The sequence below is a fragment of the Elephantulus edwardii genome, unplaced genomic scaffold (genome assembly GCF_000299155.1).
Source record: "Elephantulus edwardii isolate Elephantulus edwardi_28Jun2011 unplaced genomic scaffold, EleEdw1.0 scaffold00109, whole genome shotgun sequence".
In the NCBI taxonomy this organism is placed as follows: domain Eukaryota; kingdom Metazoa; phylum Chordata; class Mammalia; order Macroscelidea; family Macroscelididae; genus Elephantulus; species Elephantulus edwardii.
This window is the reverse complement of record NW_006399859.1, coordinates 8,837,858-8,853,879: the sequence shown is the minus strand read 5'-3', so window position 1 is coordinate 8,853,879 and position 16,022 is coordinate 8,837,858. Positions and strand designations below refer to the sequence as shown.

The 16,022-nt window shown below is 35.8% G+C and overlaps 1 protein-coding gene across 3 annotated transcripts in view; it reads right to left on the bottom strand.

Moving 5' to 3' along the window:
* The window catches only part of SOX6 (SRY (sex determining region Y)-box 6), a 704,108-nt gene that overhangs the window by 244,812 nt on the left and 443,274 nt on the right, over positions 1-16,022 (bottom strand). For all 3 annotated transcript variants that reach the window (XM_006892046.1, XM_006892045.1, XM_006892047.1), the window contains 2 exons: positions 11,258-11,430; positions 8,031-8,099 (listed from right to left, as the gene is read on the bottom strand). In XM_006892046.1, the coding sequence (XP_006892108.1) occupies positions 8,031-8,099; positions 11,258-11,430 (242 nt within the window). The remainder of the gene's footprint in view (positions 1-8,030; positions 8,100-11,257; positions 11,431-16,022) is intronic.

Sequence of the window (16,022 nt, the reverse complement as noted above, 5' to 3'; positions counted from 1 at the left end):
GAACTGGGAGAGGCAGAAAGAAGCAAGTGTGCAGGAATGAATGAATAATGGTTTTTTTAAATGAAAAAAAAATTAAAAATGCAAACAGATCTGTCTTGAAGAGGGTTGAAACCAAGATTCTCCTTTGGAGGCTGGGATTTTGAAGCTCCATTTCATATACTGGAGGGATCAGTTCCTGGAGAGGACATCGTGCTCAGAAGGGTGGAGGGACATAGCAGGAGAGAAGACCTCCAACGAGATGGAGGTAACTGGGGTAATGGTGGTAGGTGTATCAGAGTTAGACTGGCTCAAGATAGGGCAGGCTTCAGAAGCACTGTAGACAGGGTCACTATGATTCACAGGTGACTCGACCACACATTACAACAATAGAAACAATCAATTTTGTATCAGAAAAAATAAGTGCCAAAACATCCCAGGTTATTTTCTGGATCAAATTTCACTCTGTTCTGTTAGAAGTAAAATGGCTTATCAAAACTATCTAAATATTTTTGGTCTTATAAAAGCTCAGGCTTCATTTTCATGCCAAATGCTTTTCTCCAGAAATACAAATTTCTTACCATCAACACTTACCTGTCTAGTCATTATACACTTATATAAATAAAAATATTTTTAAAAGAAACTAAATTTCATAAGATAATTTGAAATAGCTTTTATAAACTTCCTATTAAGTAAAATAGATATGAGTAAAGCCCAAAGTGTATCTTGGCTATTCAACTAAATCTCTCTTAAGGCATCTCTCTTTGAGGTATCTCTTTTGGTCATCCTAACTCCAAAAGTGGCATCTCTCTGATGGATCAAATTCAGTAGTAACTCTTTGGGAGAAAGATGGGCAATCTTCTCCTGTGCAATTTATGTGCCACTGGAGGACTGCTTCTAATTCTATGAATATAAGGGTTTTGTGAGAGTGATGTTTGTTGTGAAGTGCCATTAAGTCAAGTATGACTCATAGTGATTCTATGAACAACAAGAAACCTAAACCATGTGCTGTCCTGTATAATTCTTATAAGGTCTGATTTACTTGATACTATTGCTGCAGTCAATCCATTTCATTGAGGGTTTTTCTCTCTTTCACTGACCCTCCACCTTTCCAAATATGATGTCTTTTTCCAAGGAATACAGTCTCCTAACAACATGCCCAAAGCATGTGAGACTAAGCTTCATAATCCTTGCCTCTAAACAGCATTCTGGCTGTACTTTTTCCATAGCATATCTATTTGTTTTTCTGACTGTCCATGAGACACTTAGCACTTTTCTCCAACACTACAACTCCAATGAATTGATGTGTTTTTTGGGTTTTTTTTTTCTGTTCCTTATTCACTGTCTAGCTGTCAGATGAATAGCATGTAATTTAAAAGTCCATGGCTGGAATCAGGCACACCTTAGTCTTTAAGCTGACATCATTGCTCTCCTTACTCTAGAAAGGTTCTTGACAGTAGGCTTTCCCAGGTGAAGATGTCTTTTGATTTCTTGACTGCTGGTAACAATAGTATAAATTGTAGTTCCAAACAAGATGAAAACATTGATAATTTTAACCTTTTCTCTATCGTTATGTTACCTATGTTGCATACCTTTCTTTTTTTAAATTTAAGTGTGTGTGTGTGGGGGGGGGGTGTTTCCCATCAAATCGAATCTGACTGGTACAGGAGGAGACTGTCTCTCCTCCAGCAGAGCATCCAGTGGATTCCAAACAGCTCACCTCTGAGACTGCAGTGCAGCTTCTTGCCACTAGGCCACCAGAGCTCATCTGCATACCTTTCTTTTCTTTCTTTCTTTTTTTGCACACCTTTCTTGATGTAGTGTTCCCTTGTTCTGTTCAAACAACAGCTTCTTGATGTAGGTACAGTGGACTGATAATCAAAGGGTCAGTTCTTCTGGAAAATGATGAAGCCACCTGCTACCATTAGATTGCTACCACAGTCAATCAGCAGCACGGGGTCTATGCTCTTTTCGTAGCTCTTCTTGTTGTTATAAACAAACACTGTAGTAGATCTAGGACAGAAACTAATTTCAAATTTCCCAATTTTCAAAATTTTCCAATTAAAGATTTGTTTCCATTTAGATGTTAGGTACATTTTATAAGCCAGAAAACTGGAGAACACTACGATTTACTGGAATAAAAGGGCAATGGAAGATACAGTTTGGGATGTTGGAAACAGACTGTGTCTAAGAGTAAAGACATTTAGTTTCTGTTCATGGCTGTAACAATATTTAGCTCTTGAAGCTTGGAAAAGCCACTTCATGTATCTATCCTTCATTTTCTTAAGGAAAAATAAATTACTTGACCTATATTATAAATTCACAAGGTTTTTCAATCTATAATCCAGGACAGCTTAAAATAAAAAAATCATAAACTACTTATATTTGCAAATTTTCGATTTCACCAAATAGGATTCTTGAAAAACAAAGAAAGAAAATGAGTATCATCCATTATCATAATTGCTTCACAAAAAGAAAAGGCATTCAAAATTTTAAAAAATAGAATAAACTCTCAGGGGATACGGTTTTTTATTTTTTAGGTATAGTTTCATTGTAAATTCACCCTATTTTTAATTTACAGAAACAGCAGTTCTCTCTCTCCCCCAACCCTCATCCATGAATAAGAATCATGATGACTTCTACATATTGCTTTCAAGTGTAACTTCCTGTGAAAGTGGCAAACGGTAGAGGAGAAACACTGAATATCTCCCACTGTCATACTCTTTTAAGGATTTCACAAAACTCCATTAGTAAAGAAACATTTTCATATTTTTGTCATATCCAAGAACCCAGCTAATATTTACTCAAGGTTTTTATTTTAATTTGACATTTTCTTTTTCTTTCTTTTCTTTTTTAGCTTAAATACATTTATTTAAAGAGGAAACTTTATATCACTAGTACAAACAGAAAAGTAAAATCACTGCCATAAATAGAAGAAAACCAAGAAAGTAAATACTAAAAGATAATCTTATTCAAATTCTATTGTCTCCAAAGGTTCTAACACTAAGATTTTATTTTATTTCTACCTTTCCAAATTTTCTCTCTCCTTTATATCTCTTTTCTTATTCTCTCCCTTCTTTGATCTAAAAGCGGAGATTAGCATCTGTTGGAAGGTCATAAAGCAGGACACCTAACAACAGTGGAAAGGAATTAAAACTGACTAAACTGAGCCCTCAATATAATTAGAATGATCAAGAAACAACAGAAAAAGAACCATGTTTTTCTTATGGGATTGATTCAAAGCTACACAATATCAGGAGCTGTGCCAACCTGATCATCTGGACCACTTTATTTGGTACTGTCCTGTCACTGAAATGTTAAGGCACTTTCCTGCTTTCATATATCCAAGAAAGAAGCAGAGACTGGGGGGTCCCTGAAATGGTTTTTATATAACTTCTTTGAGAGAGAGTCAGGGAGGATAAACATAAGTAGGTAGGACAGAAAAAGGAGGGCCACATAGCTGGGGTTAGAAAAAAGGAAGGACAATGCACAAAAAGCACTGAGATTTACCAATCAGGTTCTGGGATGCTAAATGAGTTCTTCCTCACAGGCCATATTTGCAAAACAAGCAACATACTTGTACAATAGGGGGAAAGATCTGTAGAGAGTTGTACAACTAATGTAAAGGTTGAGCTTCTCTGGTGGTTGAAATCTATCAGTTACTTCCTGAGAGCAAGAAGGGCAGTATCCTTGTAAACTTGCTGGAGGGTCATTATGAGCCAGAAAAACTCACTGGTAACAAGAGAAAAAGGGAGATATTTGGAAAATAGCACCATGTAGCAGTTCATAGGGATCTTACCAGATGTTGCTCTTGTTTTTTAGCTGTATTCAAACTTCAACAGTCTACTTAAAACAACTAAGGCTTTTAAACCACAAGAATTTATATTTTCCATTTGTTACAGCTTTTGCTATCCATGAATTACATCAGTGTTACCTATTCTTTATATTTCAGTGGCTTCATTATTAAAATGTTTGAGGTAAACTATAGAGAATCTATCATTCTTTAAAAGTTAATTAGATTACATAAAAGAAAGAATTAGATTTGAATTTTTATCTTGGATTTAAACTTTCAAAAAGGATCCCAACAGTTTGCCTGTGGGCAATTAAAAAGAACATACAGAAGAGAAATGGGAAAAGAAGTTCTGTTTTTCCTGGACAATTTATGATTGAAAATGAAATTACAAAATATGTTAAGGAAATACGCTGAAGTAGGAAGCTAATTCTAAACTTCTCCTTTTTGCTCACATCCTTCATTTCATTGAGGAGAGTATCAGGCACATACATGATGTCAAAAGAACTAAAACATGACTTTAAATGAGTTGTAGTTGGTTTTGTTCAAAGACTGCAGGAAAGAAATCTGTTTCCTTATCAATAGCATGCAAAATATGGCTATTCATTTTCTAGAGTCAAAACAGCAGCAACAGAATTGTTTTTTTTTTTGTTTTTATCAATGCTAAATACAATAAACAAAGAGAAATAACCCAAGACCGAAGGGCTGAGTGACTCCAGTCTGCTCCTGACTTTCTCACCCTTCTGTTTGGCTACTCTAGACCTCCTTAAGTGACAATAAATGGAAGGTCTAGCTCTTAAAATTAGAGGTCAATTAGATACTTAATGACGAAGCATATCTTAAAATATATTGCTATTATTATTATCCTGGCAAAAATTAATTAACCAGGTCATAGAGGTCATAAAGGCTAATGTGCAAAGTAATCATTTCTAATCTTTAGACAACTACTTCACATAAAATGGTAGTCCTTCTGCTCAGCAGATAAGTGAAATACCTGTATTTAATCATATTAAATAAAACAAAAGGCAAGATTTACCTCCTTAAAAGGTGAGGCAAAATCCCAAATTAATCAGTTCAATAGCTTTAAGAACAATCAATTTCTTGCTTATATTATCGCCAAATTTAGCCTAGTGACGAAGGAGTTGAGCTGCTAACCTAAGGGTATATGGTTCAAATTCACCAGCTGCTCCATGAGAGACAGACAGGCACCGTCTTCCCAAGCACTTCATTTGTTGTTATGTGCTATTGAGCCAAGTATGATTCATAGTGCACCTACAGACAACAGATCTGAACCAAGGCCTATCCTTGTAATTTCTGAAGTACCTGAGCTCACTGCTATATGACTGTGTCAATCCAACTTGTTGATGGTCTTTTCTGGCCCTCCATCATTTCAAGCACATTTCTAGGAAATAGTCAAGCAATTTACAGTCTCTGAAAACCCACTGGCAGGTAGGTCAGCTATGAGACATTTCTGACTCCACAGCACATAACAAACACAACAATTTATTTAGCAAGGAGAGTATAGATTTTATGGTGCTGCTGCATCAGTTGACAAATACACAGAAACACAAAATATACTAAGAGTACACAGAAATATAGATGACCAAAACAAAATGCAACATACTAAAAATCCATAAAAATGTCCAATATCCATTTTGTCAGAGATAAGTATGCTTTCCGTAAGGAATATTTTTTAGTACTTGAAATATTCTTTGAATGGTATCAGACTGATAAGAGAAATACTGACAAGATACACAGCAAAGCAGTAGCTCAGGGTGGAATGAACTTTAATATAGCTCTTATTAACTTCCTGCTATTTTAAAAAACACTCATTTTTGCTACTGCATTCTTTCAATCTATAATGTGTATAACTGATATGCTGAATTCCTCTATCATTTTATTTTAAGCTGCTGAATCTACATTCTAGTGTCATTTGAATACATTTTAACAATTATAAATAACCACAAAATTTTTAAGTGGTTAAAATTCTATTATAGGATTTAAAAAACCCAAAGGTTCCTATCTTTAGAAACAGAATATTCCAATGAAGTATTACTTTAAGATTATGTTCTATATGTATAATTTATAGCAAAAGAAAATGTCGATTTCATTTAGTCAAGTTAGTAGTCACTAAATATGAATAACATTTAATAAAATAATTTAAAATTATTTGCATACTTTTTATCTGAATTTCTAAGAAAACACAAATTAATACAGGCAGTCAATATAGACAATACTGACTAAGAAGTGAAATATATTAGATATGAAGAATTAATAAAGAGGTAGAAAAAAACAATAAGAAACAACTGCTATGGGCAAAACTCAAGGAACTCCTTCCAGCCTTACTTTATGAAAAACAGACTAAATAATCAGGTTGTTTATTAACAACTACTTTTGGTGTGGAGAAGAGTACTGAACATATCATGGACTGCCAAGAAAACAAACAGGTCTGTCCTGGACAGAGAGAAGCCACGTTGCTCCTTAGAGGCAAGGATTTTGAAGCTCCACTTCACATACTTTGGGTATTTTGTCAGGAAGAACCAGTCCTTGGAGAAGGACATCACACTTAGCAAGGTAGAGGAGAGGAAGACCTTGAATGAGGTGGATTGACACAGCAACTGCAAGTATGTGTGCCAGAGACAATGAGATTGGCTCACGATAGGGCAAGGTTCAGAACTATTGTTCACAAGGTCACTATGAGTTGTAGTCAACTTGACAGCACATAAAAACAACAAATTCTTGAAGAGAGATATACAGAAAAATGTAGGAAACCACAGGCTAAAAATTCTGACCTTAGTGGTAGGAGGTCACTTATAATTCTAATAAAGGACAGAACAAGAAAACACTTGGAAAAGAATTTAATTCCGGATTCTAGCATGAATCATAAAAGAAATAGTTGGAAGAGTAATTATTCTAAGATCTAATTGTAAATGTTGACTGAAAAAAAGTGTCAAAAACATTCCAATTCTTCAACGTTAAAATTCATCTTTTGAGACATACAGACTCAGCATAGAACATAGAATTAAGAGCCAATAAAGCACCAACTAAAATATCCTAATAAGAAGATAACTAGACAAAACACAAAATTAAGTACAACTTCAGGCCCCACAGTGGTATTTAAAAGGCAGTGGTTACTACCTGGAATGGTATGCATGCTTTAATAAAATGAAGCAAATATATTAAAGCACTTTACTTTCACAAACATAGGGTAAAAGATTAGCATAAACTATAATTTTATGCCACTGATTTTTTAAAAAATACAGCACAATCTTATATTAACTTCAAGAAAGGAGTAAAATAATTCAGTACATGCTAGCCCAACTAGATTGAAGTAGAGATCCCAACAGAGTAGAAAAGAGCTACAGCAACCAAGAGAAGTAAGACTCTCTGGTGGAGAACATATCAATTTGGCATCAGTATTCCTGAGGATTAATCCCTAGACAACCAGTTTCTTATTCAATGACTTTCCACAAGTCACATGTTCCTATTCAGAAATGGAAACCACTTACCTTATTTATCTCAAAGGATTGTGGGCTTAATAGGTACCAAGTTTAAAAAAACAACAACAAAAAAACCCCATCAGAAATTATACCACATCATCCCATCCTTTCCCACTGTAACTGTTGTCTATACATTGCTATGCCACCATACACAAGAAAACGTGACTCCAGACTGTGTTGAACTACTCAGTGAAATGTCTTTTCCCCTCTCTAGACTGTAAGATTCTTGAAGACAGGCTCCTAGTCACTAATCTTTATATTACCCTCAGCACCCTGGAAAACATACACCTCATAGTAGAAATGCTTTTAGCAATTTTTTTTTTTGCTTTTTGCAATTTTTAAAAAGCAATTCATTATTATCATTCTTTTCCAAGGTCATAAAATATTCTCATAATTAAATGAAACATCCCTAAATATTATTAAGCTCTTTACTATACTTTCAGATGGTAAAATACAAAGCAAAGGTGGTTGTGCCAATTAAAAAAAAGCAAACCACCACTGTGTGCTAACTTGAAAAGGCAGTTTGCACTAGATTATTTTAAGCAAACTGCAGGAGGAAGGAAAGATAAGTTTATTCTGTTTATATATCAAAGAAGAATCCTTAGACCCCTAGTATATTTTTCCTATGTCCATTTATACAATTGTGTACAGTATCTTATTGATGTTGTCTGTAAGGCAGGGATACACTGACAACATTTTAAATTCCATTTCCAAGGAAGAAAGTATCTAAGTATAATCAGATGAGAGTAATAAAATACACTGACCTGGATCTGTTGCTGCAGGAGATTAATTTTGTGCTGCTGTTGCAGAAGTTGCTGCTGTTGTCTCGCAATCTATCAGAAATAAAGTTTCATTACGTTAAAATGAAATGTCCATACTTTTGCCATTACCTTGAGTATCTCTCCTGGTGTTGTAATGTTTTACTGCACCTCTATGTGAAAGAATTCTTATAAAATAAAGAATGAAGATTCAGAAAGTTGAGAAAGGAAATGTTTCAATCAGGTGTCATTTTCCTGATTACCTCTAAATCTTTATTTTGTAGATAAAAACCTACTTCTTGAAAGTAGGCAGTCTACTTATTTCTGTGCTAATCATATCAAGAGAATGGTAATTTGAAAATGTGTTCCTTGAAGAATGAATACAGAAGAACTCCAGGTAATGTTTCCTAAAGAGTTTAATTTGAACACAAGTCTGCAAGTAAAGATGACATATCCAATATAGCCTACTTTGGTGAAGTCTTATGCAAAGATTTTCAAAATTGATGTACTTACAAATATTATCAAAGTAATACTTAAACTGTATCCCACCCAAAAAACTTTAGCATTTGTTAATAATGTTGTATATAAAACACAATTTACTGCCAGTTAATTCCAACTCATAGCAACCCCCCATTAGGTTTCAAGGCTGCAGTTGGAGGAAACTGCTCTCTTTTACCATGCAGTAGATTCAAACTACTGGAGACGCACAGATTTTGGGTTAGCAGCACAACTTGCCAAGGACTACATCACCAGAGTTCCAAGGAAAAACTTAGCCTATAATGCAACATTTATTCATGTGTCCTTTAGGAGATAGTATTAACTCTCCAGTGTAGGATCTACATGTTGTTGTATACCCTAGAGTTGGAAGCGACCTACAGCTGACCCTTTGGTGGGTTTTCAGAGGCAGTTAAGTGATGAAAGTAGACTGCCCATCTTTCTTCCATGGAGCAGCTAGTGGCCTCGAACCTCATGCCTTTGAGATAGCAGTGCATTTTCTTGACACTAGGCCAACAGAGCTCTCTAGGATCAACATACTAGTTTTATACTCCCTTGCTTCATTATAAAAAAACAAAAAAAAATACAAATTGAACACCTTATAGACCAATCTGGTCTATTAAAAATATTAAGCTCTTACCAAATTCTTTTGAGGACTTAACTTCGTTAGGATAATAGTATTTACTATGTAGTCATGCATAAGGCTACTTAATGCCTCAAAAGCTGAAGGCTAGGGAGATACTCCTCAGTGAGAGCATACTGCTAAGAAAAGAAAATACTTAAAAAGGACTTGGTGTATACTGGTACACCACAAGCAAGAATTGTGATCTGCTTATCCTCTCCCTGCCCTTTCTCATTTCCAAAAGACAACAGGCTAGAGTGGGCAATATTAAAAGGAGTAGTACGTGTGATTCAGCCCCTTCTTATGATGGTTTAACCCTTTTGATCCACAGCAGAAAGAATCATTCCAAATATATTTCACCTATCAAAAAATGTCAGTGTGATGGTCTGCCCCTATGTTGCTTTATGGTTTCTGGTGGTGTTTGGCTTATACTGGAAACAATAATAATATTGCTCTTCCCATAGGTTATAGTATGAGAAATGTCACCCTTTCTCTCCAAATTAAAAGTAGAAACAGTGTTTAATCTTGTTGGAAAGGTCCATTCTGTCACCATTCAAATCAGTAATGGACAACTGTCTTCGCAGCTCTGGATATGGATGCTGGATCTTGTGAATATTTATTTCCTCTAAGCAGACTAGTGAAACATCACTAGGCATCTAATATTGATGGTCCCTCCTAAATGATAAAGTGCTGCATAGAAATGCATCAAAACACCACAGTGCAATTACTATCAGCCACTCTAGACGTATGGTTTTGACACAGTGAAGTATGGTATATAAGCACCATGTGGCTCAAATTCTGAATTTTATTTGCCAATCGGTTGAGCTACATGCTCGCTTCATTGAGCATGACAACCTAGTTTTAAGTGTCATTTAATTTTCATTTTGAAATATAATTACAAAGTGTTCACTGTAAGATATCACTCGTCTGCAAATGTGTCAAGATTAATTTGTGCTAGCTTATTCACAAGTGTCAATAGTTAATTACTGTGTCATCTCTGGATGGCTAAATGACATTCTAACTTCTGATTTTTTACAGTGTTCCTTTATGTTATTTTCCATTAGGGGCTGAGTCCATATTCCTACATGTGGGCAAATATTCAAGCATATAAAATACCAGACGTCACAACTCATTAAAATCAACAGAGCATATATTGCTCTATATATCCCTATAAAATACATTTAACTGAAAAGATAATTCCAGTAATAATGTCAGATTGCTAAAAACTGCACATTAATTTAAGTCTGTCTAATCTAAAGCATCAGAGACTACAAGATCATTGTTGTTAGATTAGTGAACTCTTATGAGACAAAAAAAAATCATTTGGAAAGTGATTTATCTTTAAAAGATGTACATACAAACTTTGTTGTAATTCTTCTCTCCTTTCTCACTTATAAGTCTTTCAAGTAAATTTTTACAGGAAATATACACCAGTTTTTTTTAAAGTTATTTACCTGCGATAGATAATAGACGATAAATAGAGCAGCTTTATAAATTATCATCCAAATGAGGACAACTTTTTCAAGTGAAGGCAGGGCAGGAAATGAATAATTACTCTGGATAACGAGCATAAACCAGAGCAATTCTGGGAAAACTGAGATGTATATTCACTCCAACTTTAAAGGCAGAGAAAGTAATTGAATCAGAGAACTAAAGATACTGCCAACTTTTTCTAGATGAAGAAAGTAAAGCCTAGGGAGGTGTTTGTTTTGTGAGTAAGGAAAGGCCCAAAGAGAATTGGTTTACTCATGGTTAAAACTACAGTGAGAATACATTCAATGCTTACGTGACTAAATATTCCTAAATAATTAATAAGATCCAATTGTTCTGAAACAATGCATCACTTGAATTATATCTGGTCATTTTGATGTCTGTCTTTAACTTCCATATATACCGTAAGTACTTTCAAGAACCTTAGGTTTCCAAAAGGTTTCTTTTTTTTTAAACCCCACGTTCTGCTATCTATCTATCTATCTATCTATCTATCTATCTATCTATCTATCTATCATTTTTTCTTTTAAGGAAAACTATGACAAATAAGCCAATCAATGTGATTCCTCGCTGAGCTTGGCACATTCCACATCTCCAGTTCGTCAGCTCCTTTTGTAGGCCTCACCTGTTCTTGCTGTTGGCGAGCAAGGTCCATTTGCTGTCGTTGTTTCTCAATTTGTGAGGCTGCCAGTTTTTTCTGTTCATCATGCGCTGCCAGAAGCTGCTCTCGTAAACTGATCAGCTGGGTAATCATGGTGGAGAGCTGCCGTTCTTTTTCTGCCAGGCTCTCAGGTGTACCTAAAATGAAAGCCAGATGATATCTCACAAGTGTGAGGAAAATCTGAAGGAATCAGAGAAAGAGAGGCAGAATTTAGAAAGGGCATAAGATACTTATAGACATAGGAAAACTGGAGGCCACCGTGAGTGTAGAGCACAACAGAAGCATTGCAGCAATGGACTGAATGCTAGCTTAGCTAGAACTACCCTGCCAGGAACAAGTATTGTCACCAGTAAGTTTCTCACTCTTCCCTCTTGTACACAGATTTGCAATGAGTCAGAAGCAAGAGTCAACTTTTTCTCTCTTGCCCTCACAACCACCAACAAAAAATTAGACATGCTATTCCCCCTCCCTCACCATACTCTCTCCTTGCCCGCCAAAGGAAATATATCAGATAGTATCAAAGACTAAAAGCTATGGATAATAAGCATTTTAAAAAGAAGAGATGGTCTTAAAAGTCTAATTACTTCTACTCTCAGTAACTAATAGTTGTTATGGGCTGACAAGTCACTTGAGCTCATAGCAACCCTATGTGAAACCGCTCTGAACCTTGCTCTATCCTGAGGAAACCTTACTGTATCTGACATACCTACCCCCATTACCTCAGTCACTGAGTCAATCCATCTCTTCAAGGGTCTTTCTCTCTTGTGCTGTTCCTCCACCCACCCAGGCATAATGTCCCTTTCTAAGAACTGGTCCCTCCTTACAACCAGCCCAAAGTATGTAAGACGGAGTTTCAGAATCCTTGCCTCCAAGGAGCAGCCTGATTTCACCCTCTCCAGGAGTCTGGCAGGCAGCACTTGAAGGTTAAAAAATTTTGGGGCTGAGAGCAACCATAGGAGACTTCACTTTGGCCTTTCCCAGCTTAGGTAAGGACAGAAGTCCCACAGTCCCAGAAGTCCAGCAGGCAGTGCCTGAGGGTTACATAGTTTTGGGCCCACGAGCCACAAACAACACTTCTGTACCAGATTTGAAGGATACGTCACCCTCTCTTGGGAAATTATTGTGACAGCAGTGTGTTGCAAATGGAAAAGAAGAAGGACTAAGCCACAAAAAGCCAAACCTGGAGCAGAAGCTCAAGGCAAAGGACTTTTCCTCAGAATCATCTGAGGAAAGAAACCCTTCCCTAATTCTAGTACCTGGAATTTGGACTTAGAGACTCCTACTAAACTCAAGAGAGACTGGTTGAAGCAAATCTAAGCCATACTAATACAATATTCAGTTGCATACAATTAAGAATAGGAAAAAACACAGAGCTGACTGACTCTCTGGCAGGGTTTTAGAGGCAGTTAATTACATGGAGGAGATTGTCCATTCTTCTCCCACAAAGTAGCTGACAGATTTGAACCACACGCCTTCGGGATTAAAGTGCAGCTTCCTGCCACTTACGGAAGTTTTTTGAGGATTTCCATAATAAATCTATCATTTCTAATTATTATAATTATTACCCAAGTATCTGTCTCTGAAGGTTAGGAGAGAGAAGTCAATCTCTTGTCTGTGGAACAAGATCTAGAAAAGTAATTAAAACTTGTACTCAAGTAAGAAAGGATTGAATCCAGGTGTTTAGTTTTGTTTTGCTCCTGTGAGAATATCATGTTAAAGTTCCCAAGTTTATCCTTAAAGGCGGTAGTGTTGCTTTGGGGTTCCCTCACCCATTCCTCATTTGTCATTCTTCAAAGGGAAAAACACATTCAAGGTTGAAAAGGTTATGCATAAGGATATGCTGTTTAATAAGTATGATGCTACCAAACACTTATGGTATGCACTAATGGTGCTGAACAGTCTTTTTATGGGCAAATTGCATAGCTCTCCTAAGTAAAGGGTACAGACTCCTTTTGTGAATCTAAATTAGAGCATTTCACCACAGCATAAGATTTTCAACCCAACAGACGTGAACCACACACATTTCAATATGAAGAAATGATCTATGTTTTGAAAGCTTTTCAGAAAGATGGCACTAGCTGTCAAAGGCGACAAAGATTGCTGAGCTTTGTCAGCAAGGGGAGACATACACCCTCTTAAGGAAAAAAAACAAACACACACACACAAAAATCCCAAAACTAAACACTCTTCTCTGCTAAGAAAGCACCAGGTCAGTCTGAGAAACTAAAAATAATTAGGAATAAACCTCTTTTTTGAGTGGCCTGATGGTGAAAAAGAGCCTTCAGAGGCTATTGACTAATATATGATTACCACAATTTAAGACTGATGTCAGCAGAGAAGCTATCAGATTTAGAACTACCTTGGAGTTTTTAGTGTCAAATGGAGTATAAAGAAACCCAAGACAATAACAACAGTCAACATCTCTTAAAGATTCACTGATCTGAATGACAGCCAAGACAACAACTAGAAGAAGAATGTAGTGAAATAATTTTTTTAAAAAAATGTATTCTACTGATTCCTTCCACTCAAGGGACATACAGATACTGTTCAAAAGTTCTTTATAGATACCAGAATTTCAATGAGCTTTCATTTCAGCCAAATTAAAGGGGGAGCCTCCTGATCTAGAAACATTAAAAACAAAAGCCATTTCTGGAGAGGATCACAAAAGATTTAAAAAATTATATCATATAGATTGCAAAAAGAATGAACAGGTATGTCTGCAAGAACACGCTGCCAGAGTGCTTCTTGGAGGCAAGGTCTTCAGATATGTTATTTGTTTTGTTGTGTGTCAGTCAGAGTCAGAATTTACCCATAGCTGACCTCCCATCAGATTTTCAAAGGCAATAAAATGCAAGGGAAGAAACTGCTCACCAATCTCTGCAGAACAGCTGGTGGATCCAAGCCACATACTTTTGGTATACACAACTTTGGTAGCACAATTCCTTACAACTAAGCCACTGGAGCTCCATACTGGGCTTGCTGATAGGAGGATCTGGTCTTTGAAAAAGGACATCATGCTTAGAAAGATGGAGGGTCAGTAAAGGAGAGGTATACCCAGCACAAGATGTACTGACAGAGTGATAGGCTCAAAAATATCAAAGCTGATGAAGATGGTCCAAGATAGGCCAGTGTTTAGATCTGTTGTTCATAGGATCACTATGAGCAGTACTTTACTTGATGACACCTAACAACAACAATGCATAAAAATCACAGATCTTTGGTGGCCTAGTGGCAAGAAGCAGCACTGTATTCCCAGAGATACATAGTTCAAATCCACCATATGTTTTGCTGCAGGAGGGGCAATCTCCTCCTGTACTAGTCAGATCTCATTTGACAGTACACACACACAGAGTAACAAAATAATTATTTTGAAAAAACAAACAAACAATGCATAAGAATCATTATTATAGGAATGAGAATTTACATAACAAAAAAAATCATGGTTTTGTTTTTGGTTATTGTTTTATTTATTTAACTCATTCTTAAATCAGTAAAGCATTTCTTGAATGGCACAATACTGCTACTATTGTTGGATACCATCAAAGTAAATTTTTAACTCATACTGATCCTCTGTGACAGAGAAGAACCTCCTTGGAGACTTGAATCTCCAGTCTTACGGGTAGCAGTTGAACTTCATTGCCATCAGGGCTCCATGGCAACATACTAAGAGCTAATGATATAATAATGAGTAAAAGCATACATGATCACTGTTGTCATGATGTTTATAAACAATGAAATAATTTTTCTTTTACTTTTCAAAGAGAAGAACAAACTGGAGTGGAGGGATCGACAGGGAGAAAAGTGCAACAATGAATGAATGGAAATCTAAAATCTCTGTAAATGTTCATTAAAATTGATAAAATAAAAAAAAAGTAGAAGGAGACACATCAATCAAAAGCAGTCATATATTTAAACATAAATGTAAAATAAGAATAAAAATAAATATTTTATGTGAAGTTTAACTGAGTTGGGGGCAACAAAGGCAAGGGAAAGAAATAAATTAACAGAAGAATGAAGAGGAATTAACTCAGTAAAGTGTTGAAGATAGTCAAGAAGTGTCCCAGAAAGAGGAAACAGTATGCACAAAGACCCTGTGGTGCTTTAATGTATGACCCCAGAAAGCATTGAACTTGCTCAAAGAAACAAGTGGTGTATATTACTACATTAGGTTACACAGGTGGGAAAAGACCTTATCATTCAGCCCTTTATTGACATGTTTGATAATCTTCATTTTTATTCTAAGAATAAAGTACTTTAAGGTGAGTGATGTAAACATTCTGGCTGCACTGTAGAGAATGAATTGTAAGTCTATCAGAACAGAAGTATGGGATAAATGTACATCTAATTCTATATACACACATATTGTATGCAATAGTATGAGATGTAATTTTCTGGTTACATCTATACCAAGAAGTAAGTGCATGACATAAGTAAGGATTATTGAATACTGAAAAAGTTATTGCCTTATAATTCTTTGTGAATGATAACATCATTCATAGGGAAATCTTTGCAAGGACTAATATAAGAATTGGACCTAAAATTTAGATCCTCCAATAAGGGTAGAAAAGCTTTCTTTTCACATAGGCTAAACAAACTTTTCAACAATCTTCAACCTCATCCTTTCTCTTTTGCACAAGGATTAGAGAAGTTGTAGACAACTGTGGTGTCAAAAAAATTGTCTTTCCTAGCTCTTGATTAACCGTTTCTTTTGTGCTGAAGTTTTTATGTA